The sequence below is a fragment of the Lynx canadensis genome, chromosome A2 (assembly GCF_007474595.2).
Source record: "Lynx canadensis isolate LIC74 chromosome A2, mLynCan4.pri.v2, whole genome shotgun sequence".
NCBI lineage: Eukaryota > Metazoa > Chordata > Mammalia > Carnivora > Felidae > Lynx > Lynx canadensis.
Genome location: NC_044304.2, coordinates 8,304,927 through 8,313,754, shown reverse-complemented (window position 1 = coordinate 8,313,754; position 8,828 = coordinate 8,304,927). Strand labels below are relative to the sequence as shown.

General features: G+C 59.9%; 1 protein-coding gene across 2 annotated transcripts; it reads right to left on the bottom strand.

The window, feature by feature from the left end:
- Positions 1–440: 440 nt before the first annotated feature.
- On the bottom strand, positions 441–7,155 carry PLPPR2 (phospholipid phosphatase related 2). Of its 2 annotated transcripts, none has more exons than XM_030300788.1 (9): positions 7,089–7,155; positions 6,256–6,335; positions 5,399–5,587; positions 5,144–5,279; positions 4,037–4,308; positions 2,933–3,109; positions 2,234–2,356; positions 1,885–1,936; positions 441–1,751 (listed from the first exon to the last, which is right to left on the bottom strand). In XM_030300788.1, exons 2-9 carry the CDS (start codon positions 6,319–6,321, stop codon positions 1,408–1,410), a joined length of 1,359 nt encoding a protein of 452 aa, XP_030156648.1. In that variant the 5' UTR covers positions 6,322–6,335; positions 7,089–7,155; the 3' UTR covers positions 441–1,407. The 2 variants fall into 2 exon arrangements, with proteins under 2 accessions (XP_030156648.1, XP_030156655.1); XM_030300795.1 differs by having other exon boundaries at positions 1,622–1,751; positions 2,250–2,356.
- Between the last annotated feature and the right edge of the window lie 1,673 nt (positions 7,156–8,828).

The following is an 8,828-nucleotide window of genomic DNA, read 5'->3' as shown; positions in this document are numbered from 1 at the left end:
GCCCAACCTCACAGTCAGAACCCTTGCTCTCATCCATGAAGCCAGGTTTTGGCATGGGGGTCCTAGTGCCCTCACCCTATTCCCCAGGTCCTCTTGCACCTGACCATAGTCAAAAACAGGCCAACTGCCTGGAGGAGGCGGTCGTGTGAGGCTGCTCACCATGTGTTTATGTGCCTTACATGTGGCACTGTCTGCGTTTGACAGATGAAGAAACAAGAGAACGGAGAGGTTAATTAACTTTCTTGAAGTCACGCGACCAGGAAATGCTGAGCCAGGATTTAAACCCAAGCCGCTGGCTCAATGGCCCCACACTGCTTTTCCACATCCCTCTCAGATACGCTGTGACAATAAACCCTCGCCCAACCTCACCTACAGACCCACAATTAAAGTCTTCCACACCCCAACACCTGGGGGAGGAGGAAGGCAGGTGGCCAAACTTCTGTTACAAACAGGTCTTTATTAAAGATAAGGTGGGGGCAGGAAAGGGGGGCAGTATCTCCTCTGCCCACTGCCTTTGGCTGCCTGGGGCAGGGGAGCCCTCTCTGCTCCACCCATGCCCCCCATGATGGCACATCTGCATGAGGCTGGAGCCCGGGGTGGGGGGCAGTGTAAAGAACAGGGACAGACTCCAAGGCAAAAAAAGTCCCTCCCACAGCCCTAATAACAGAGGGGTTTGAGGTGACCTGGGCACAGACAAGGGGAGAGACAGCACCCTGAACCCCAAAACCTCTGAACTGGGGCAAGCCCTGTGTACGCTGGGAGTTAGGAGGGACTGAGTGAGAGGTTGCACATGGGGGAGGGGCTGAGAGAGGAAGGGGTGCTCCAAGAACCCTGCCACGGGGGAGCCTGCCCCCCATTCTCCAGCTGGACTCTCTGATTCTGAGAGAGGACCCAATGACACAGGATGACCCCATCTCCCTCCTCTCCTCTGCACATGCTTAGACATTGGCGGTCCCCCATTGACTGGAATCATACCCACCCATCCTAGAAGTTCTGAAAACCAAGGACTCCTATTGGTTGTTCAGACACTGAACACAAACTGGAGTTACCCTCTTGCCCGAGGATTCTAAGACGTGAGGGGAGGCTCCATTGGCTGGAGTAAACTCCTTTTGAGTAGAAGTTTTAGAACTGGGGACTCCCATTGGCCCAGCAATGGCCAATGGGGTCAGGTTTGGGCCCTAAAAGAGCCATCCTGGGGGCAAGGGCCCACCTCCCAGTTATGCCCACTTGGATGTTCCAGAGGGCAAGAGAGGCAGGGGCCCCCCAAATGTCCTTCCGGCCAGCCTCTAACATCTAGGCCTGGCTGGTTTGTGCACAGGGGGCTTTGGCACTCACATGGCACACGCACACTCACGTGTGGCAGGGAAGGAATGGGGACCTGGAAGATTCTGGGTGGGTGGTGGGGCCTCACAACAGGTGGTCACGGCTGGCAAACAGGTAAGGGCTGAAGTTGTCCCGGTGGAAGGGGGAGGGATAGAGTCCACTAAGGGTGTACAGGTCCCGAAGCAGGGGTGTGGGCAGAAGCAGCTTCCGACCACGTCCACCACCCCCACCCGGCCCCCCAGGCCCAGGGGAGGAGGGTGAGGGGCCCTGGCTGGGGGTTGGTGCTGGCAGGGGCAGGGGCAGAGGCAGGGGCGTCGGCTCAGACCTCAATCGAGGGCGGGGCACACGGGGCGACGAACACATGGCTGGAGCCCTGGAGGACACGCAGCTGGGGATCAGGTGGCCACGGCGGGCACAGTTCTGCGACTCTGGGGGTCAGGGTCAGAGGTCAGGGGATCAGAAAGCTTGGGAGGGGGCCACGAGAGCATAGGCGAGGCCTCTGTGGCAGTGACTGGGACCTGGCAGTCCCCCCGGTTATCCCCCCACCCCCTCGACACTCACTGGATGGGGTGAGCCGTGCCGGTGTCGAATGCGGCCTGCAGGCCTCGGGTTCCTGAGACAAAGAGGCAGAGGGAAGGGGCTAGCGGCCCCCTGGGCCCCACCGGCCACAGCCATGAGGGGCTCTTTGGGCAGAGAGCCCAATGGAAAAGACTAGAGTTTTCCAGATTAACCATGACACATTCTTCTATTTTGTGTGACTGTCCCCCAGGACCCAGGTCCACAAAGACGAGCAATCCCTTTACCTCCCTGTGGCCCAGAGACCCCCAGCTCTTGCCCGAATTCCTTGCCTCCTTGGTCCCCCTCCACCCACCACCCTCTCCAGCCGGGAGCAGACCCCGGCCCCCCTTACCTGGGCCACACTTAACTTTTCGAGGGGGCTGTCCATGGTGGGGGCTTGGCCCAGGTCTTCCCAGGGGGAGAACCTTCGGCCAGAGGGCCGCCGGCTCTGGAAGTTGTGTACAACGCAGGTGACCTGGGGCAGAGGGAGAGGTGCATTCGAAGCCTGAAGCCAATACTGTAGGCATTGTGTAAATACCATCCCCAGTTTTCGGATCGGGAAACTGAGGCTCAGTTAACCTCAGTTAACATTTTAGCAGTACATTTATGTGCCAGGCCCTGTTCTTTCTACTTTACTAAGAGGTAGGTACTATTATTATTTATCCCACAGGGCCACGACTAGGGCGAGACAAATAAAGCTAAGTCGTGCAAGGGCAGGATCTGATCCTGTCTTTAAGTTTTCGATGCTTGGGACATTATGTGTTTTTGCACTCATTGTGATTTTTAAAAATATTTCATTAAGACATTATCTTCCTTGATTACCGAGTGTTTTGGTGCCCCCCTTAAATTCTGCATTCATAGCAAGGACCTCACTCTACTTACCCTCGTCCTGTTATCCCATTTCACAGATGAGAAGAACATCTAGGCAGGGTGAGGGTAAGGGACTTGCCCAAGGTCACACAGAGGCCACACCCTTCACTATCATGTGGTCCTGCTTCTTGGGTCAGAGCTGACAGAGGGTCTCCCGTATCGGGATGGATGGATGGCTCACCAGAAAGGTTGCGATGGCAGCGCCTGTCAGGAAGCCGGCCAGCACGTCAGACCAGTGGTTGCGGTACTCGGCCACGCGGACCACGCCCACCAGGAAGGCGGGGCACAGCAGGGCCAGGCAGAGCGAGGGTTTGACCAGGCGGGAGCCCTTCACTCGGAACACAAGCGTCACGTACATCTGCAGGAGCCGAACCAGTCAGGGGACACAGTGCAGTTTGCCGAACCCGGATGCGGCATTCCGGGCTGGGGGCGTGGCCAGAATCTCTAGGAACGGCGTTGGGGCAAGAGGCTGCGGCCAGGGGCTCCAGGGAACAGAATCAGGGGAACGGGAGCTCGGGAATGGAGTCGTGAACTCCCAGTGGGCCCTTGCAGGGATGGGGGAGTGGCCAGGGCACCAAAGAGCAGAGGACAGAGTCTGGGGCCCAGGTCTCCCCAGGACCAGTCAGAGACCGGGGAAGACGCTTGCTAGGTTAACACAAAGCTTCAGGCCCAAAGGGTGTAGTCAAGGCTCAGGGGGCAGGTCCAAGAACTCCAGGAGGTGGAATCCCCAAAGCCCCGGACCACTGACAAGAATAGAAGCTAGTCATGAACACCGGAAAAAGGAGTCAAAGCAACAGGAGGTGCGAACCAGGGAAAAGCAGGGGACAAAGGAAGTCCCGGTGGGTCAAGTCAGGGACATGGCCAGATCAACAAAGGGCAAGGACAAAAAGACTCCAGGGGACCAAGTTGAAAGCACCTCTGTCCAGTCTCCCAGCCAGTATCTAGCACCTGTAGCATCATGGGGACATGGCTAGGCTCCCGGAAACGGAGTCCAGTGTTCCAGGAACAGCGTTTTGGTCCCTCAGGGCGGAGCCAACAGCCTCCTTTGAGTACAGCATTCCTGGGTCAGGCAGCGTGGCCAGACCCAAAAGGGGCAGTCACGAACACAGCAATAAACTCAGACTCTGGGACCGGCCATCCAGAGGGGTGGGGCCACCCTAGGGACCGTGTCACAGCACCGGGGCATGACCTTACCCTGGGAAGGAATCAGAGGCTCCAGCCCAGGGTGGCCTCCTGCCCACTGGCCGCCCCCCCCCCACTTTTGTGCCCCTATTTTGGGGCTCACCGCTGTGTAGGTGACCGCGTAGGCGCAAAGGGCAGCATCCTTGCAGGGGAAGGCACGGCGCGCAGCGGCCACCAGGCTGGGGCTGCCGGCACAGGCACCCTGGTCGGTGACGAAGCGGTCGGGCCCCGGCCTGTCGGGCGAAGGCGGTGGGCAGCCCAGGGCCGTGTAGTTGGGGCGACACACGGACAGGAAGTGCGGTGTGGGGTTTCCGGTCACCACCTGCCCAGCGTTGGCGAAGATGGTTGTGGTGAAGAGGCCGAAGGAGTAGACCCCTGGGGGTGGGGTGGGAGACAGGGTTCATGCTGGGCCCCTGAGATGCCAGGGGCCCGCCTCCTGCGAGCCCCTATGGCTCATCTGGGCGTCCTGTCTCCTTGCTGCTGCGACCGTCATTAAAGCACAGCTGAGAATCCCTCTAAAGCCATATCACATTACAGCTGGGCCAAGGTCCTCTTCCCTTGATGGCACTCTGAGCATCTTGCCTCTCTCTTGGATTGCTGCCATATCAGGAGGGGGTCCGCCCCTGGGACCCCCATATATCCAGGCCCAGGACCCCTCAACAGCATTACATCAGGATTGGGCCTATGCCTGGAACCTCCTAGGACTATCCTGATGGCATTTCTGGGCCTTTCTGCACCTGTCCTGGACTCACTGAGTCGATCGCTTTTTCCCCGGACGAACAATTAGCCAGAGCTGTATCTGTAGCCTTCTGTCACAGACGCCACCGTTTGGGATGAGCTCTGCCCCTCTCCTACATTTCTCCGCCACTTGTGGCTGGGATCGCCCTTAAAGCACAGTGGGATCTCACCGTCCTGTTCAGGGTGCGGTGGAAGGTGGGATGGTATTTGGGCTGGGCCTGTGTCCCCCTTTTCTGCCTTGAGATTCTCCCTGTAGCAATCTGGGAGCCCTCCCGGTTGCCATCATGGTTGGCTTAGGCCCCACCCATGTCCCTAGAACCCCCATCATGCCTGGCCTCAGCCCAAGTCCCCTTTTGCTCCAGGAAGTCACCGTCATGAGACTTCTAGGCCCTCTGCCCTATAAACTTCTTATTATGGCTGAATCTGGCCCATGTTTCCTTTGCACAGCCGACCGGCCGGCCATGTCACTCACCCAGGAAGCGGACCAGCCTCCGCAGTGGGGGGCTGAAGCGGCAGCAGGCCCCTGACACGATGGTGCTCTCCCCGATGATGGGGACGGCGGAGGGTGGCGCGGGGAAAAAGGCACGCGCCAGCTCCCCCAGCAGGATCTGTGGGCAAGATCAAGGCAGGGTCTTCCTGGCCTTCAAATCCAACCCTCCCCCCACCCCAACCCCTCCACCTCGCCCTCCCGCTGCCTGGGCCTGCCCAAGGCTACCCCCAGTCTCACCGTGAGGGTGGGCCCAGCAGTGACTAGGGCATAGATGAGAGCAGGAGGCACTCGGCTGGCAGCCTCAGGCCCCGGGTAAGGCTTCGCATAGGTACTGTCATAGCAGAAGAACCCCTGGGTGTGCACGGGGAAGGTGTCCGTGAACTCCAGGCGGTAAGCGAGCAGGACCACGATGCCCAGAAGCACTGACTGCCACCCAGTCATGGCGGAGAGACAGAGAGAGAAGAGACAGGGTCAGGTCCAAGCTGGGGCCGTGGTGAGAGACAGAGATGGGGGGGAGAGAGACAGAGAGATCAAGACTGAGAGAGATAAAAAGGGTGAGAGAGAGCGAGAGAGAGGTGGAGAATGGTCAGGGACTCGCAGACACAAAAAGATGGAAACAGAAGGTGGGAGAGGTGGGAGAGGAGGGGAGGGGAAGAGAGACGAGAAAGAGAAGGGACTCATGGAATGGGAAGGAAAGAGGAGATGAGATTAGGGAGAGCGAGAGTGAGGACTGGGCCAGGGCTCAGACCAGAGAGAAGGGTCAGTCGGTGGGGGGAGGACAGACCAACAGGGGAGAAGATAATAGTACAGTCCTTGCTGGGGGTGTCATACTAACCCTCATCCGTGAATTACAATACATTTTACCTTCATAACCACGCTAGGAGAAAGGGACTCTATGTGCCTATTTGACAGACAAGGAAACTGAGGCTCGAGAGCAGGGTATGCGAGGTACCCAGGGTTCTGCGGGAAGGATGGACAGAGCGGGATTCGAACTCTGGGAGTGTGGCTCCTGAACGCACCTCCTCCCCGCTGAGGGTCTGGGAGCGAGTCAGGGGGGCACGCAGGCGCAGGCAGAGAGTTCCCGGGTTCCTCACCTCCACGAAGACAAAGCAGGGAATGATGGAGAAACTCCTCTTCAGCTGAGGTCTCCCTCCTGCCATGGTGAAGGCCGGGCCTGCGGAGGTGGGGAGGGAATGGGGCGGCCAGGGCGGGGCCCAGGGGGAGGCTCTGGTCGCCTGGGCCCCTTAGGCCCCAACACTACCACAAAGGAGTCCCGGCTCCACCCACTGAGCCTCCTGGCCTGGACTCTGGACATCCAGGACGCTGCCCATCGGAGGCTCCGGCCTCCCCTGACCCAACCAGCGGTCAGCCTCTGCCAGGGATCCCAGAGGTTCTCCAGTGGTCTCCCCCGACAGCCCACAGAGGAGATTCAGACCCCATGCCTTTTAGGAGGGCCTTCCTCCTTACCCTGTAGGTCACCTCCCCTCGGCCTCTGGAAGAGGCTTCTTCCGCTTAATGGGACCCCTCCCCCACAGAGAAGGATCCATTTAGAAGGGATCTAGGCCCCCGCTGGTTTTTAGGGGACCCCATCCTCTTTCTCCGTGTGCTTTACAAGGGACCCCCATGCTCCGTGACCCCCACCCCTCCCAGGCTCCTCCTCTAAACGCCTTCCCCCATGGCCCATAGGAGCCTCTCTCTCCTGTCCCCATGGGCTGTGCCTAACTAGTTTGGGCTGATGGCCAGGCCCTCCTTCTCTCCCAGCTGCCTCTCCCTCTCCCCCTCTTCCCAGCCTGTCTGCTTCTCTGGATCATGAGGGGGCTATCTTCTCCCAACAAGCCCCCTCCCCCCAATATGTAACCTCAGTCCCCAGCACGGAGGGGCCAACACAGCCACACCTGCTCGACCCGTTCTCCCGGGCTGACCTCACCTGTGAAAAGGCCCTATGGCTTCCCACAGGCCTCCGCCACACCCACAGACTCACAGCCGCTCCTGGCGGCCAGCAGGACGGGGATGGTCAACCCCATTGCACAGAGGTGGAAACTGAGGCCCAGGAAGGTGAGGGTAGGCACTCTGGGTCCAGTGCCCCATCCACGCAGCTTGCTCTGCAGTGTGACATGTGGGGTAAGGGTCACCAGATATCTCAGATGCGCACCTGGCCACGGCCCCTCACCCTTCCAGAGACACAACCACACGTGCCGGCATCCCTAGGGTACACAACTCAGCCACAGCCTCCGTGGCCAACACCACACACACAGCACGGCGTTTGTCCATCCCACAAACAGGAATCCAGGGCCTGCCGGGTTTTAGGCACTTGGCTTGTGGTGAACAAGACGGGCCTGCTCATTCAGACAGGTGCCCAACACCCACTCGCACACAACGGTACACTCACACACACGGCACAGTGTGCACACGGCCTGTCACAGACACCCACACAGATCAAACAATCCCCCCCACACACACACACACACAGACTCAGGGACACAAGAGGAGGCCCTTCACACATTTCGCAGCCCCGCATACAGCCCCACACAAGCGCTCACCCCCGCCCCCCATCGTCAGGGACATACTCGCAGCACACTTCGGAGCCACATCCGAAAGAGTCACCACACACAGTGGGGGTCATCGGCCGGGCACAGCGTCACGCCCCCAATTGCCAGGCACTCGATGACAGCCACGCACATTAACCATCTCTCATCCACGCGGACACTCATAGGAGACGATGTCATCCACCAGCTCAGCCACACGGCTACACAAGGGCACATATACGGACCGTGACACGGATTTGCACGCCGAGCCACACAAGAGAGGCGCGTGATCACCGCCACACTGAAACATAGAAATGGGCCCCCCACACCATCAGGAGGAACACACAATGGCAGTCATGTGCACACAACCACACAGCCACACACACCCTCAGAGTGATACCCCGTGACGACAGCCACACAACGACAGCCCCAAGAGACAGTCACACGCGCGCCACACAGGCATCGCCAAAGCCACACAATTGCAGTTACACAACCACACACTGATACATAATGACAACCACACAATCACAGTCACCCTCACCACCGCCGCTTGGCTTCTCGGGTCCGGGGTCCCCTCTCCACGCTCCCCTCCCCGAACCCGGTCCGCGAGCCCCAGCTCACTGCCTCCCCTCCCCCTCCCTGGGCTGGACCCACAGGGGACCCGACCCGCAGAAACTGAACCTTGGCCAGACAGACAGACCGAGGATCGGAAGCCCGCGAGGGGTGGGGGGGGAGCAGGGGGCGCCCCAAGCCCCTCTCCCTCACCGGGTCGAGGCTGTCACCGCCTGAGCCCCCGCTCCGCTTAGAAGTCACCCGGGCAGCAGGACGAACAGACGGACGGCAGGCCCGGCGGGCGGACGCGGAGATGGGAGACTCCGTCGGCCCCGCCGAGCCGCGCAGACTCAGCGAAGGGGCGAGGGGCGGGGCCTCCGGGCGCCTCATTTGCATAACCTTGTGAGGCGGGGACTCGAGGCGTCTTATCAGCATGGTCGGGCGGGGCCACCACCGTTGCTCTTGGGGACCAAGAGCGTTAGAACAAATTCGGGAGGGAATGAGGGCTGCAGGTGGAGGGAGAACTAGGTGGTGGGGGCGCTGAGGGGAAGAGGAGGGCAGGGTGTGAGAGGGTGACCCTGGGCCTCGAC

Bases quoted from the DNA above. Each gene is read 5' to 3' on its own strand.
- PLPPR2 (XM_030300788.1), bottom strand. From the start codon at position 6,321: ATGGCAGGAGGGAGACCTCAGCTGAAGAGGAGTTTCTCCATCATTCCC. The intron at 3,110-4,036 runs GTGAGCCCCAAA...CGGCTCCTGCAG, and splicing joins ACGCGGTCACCTACACAGCG to ATGTACGTGACGCTTGTGTT. The intron at 2,357-2,932 runs GTGAGCCATCCA...CCTCTGCCCCAG, and splicing joins CTGCCATCGCAACCTTTCTG to GTCACCTGCGTTGTACACAA.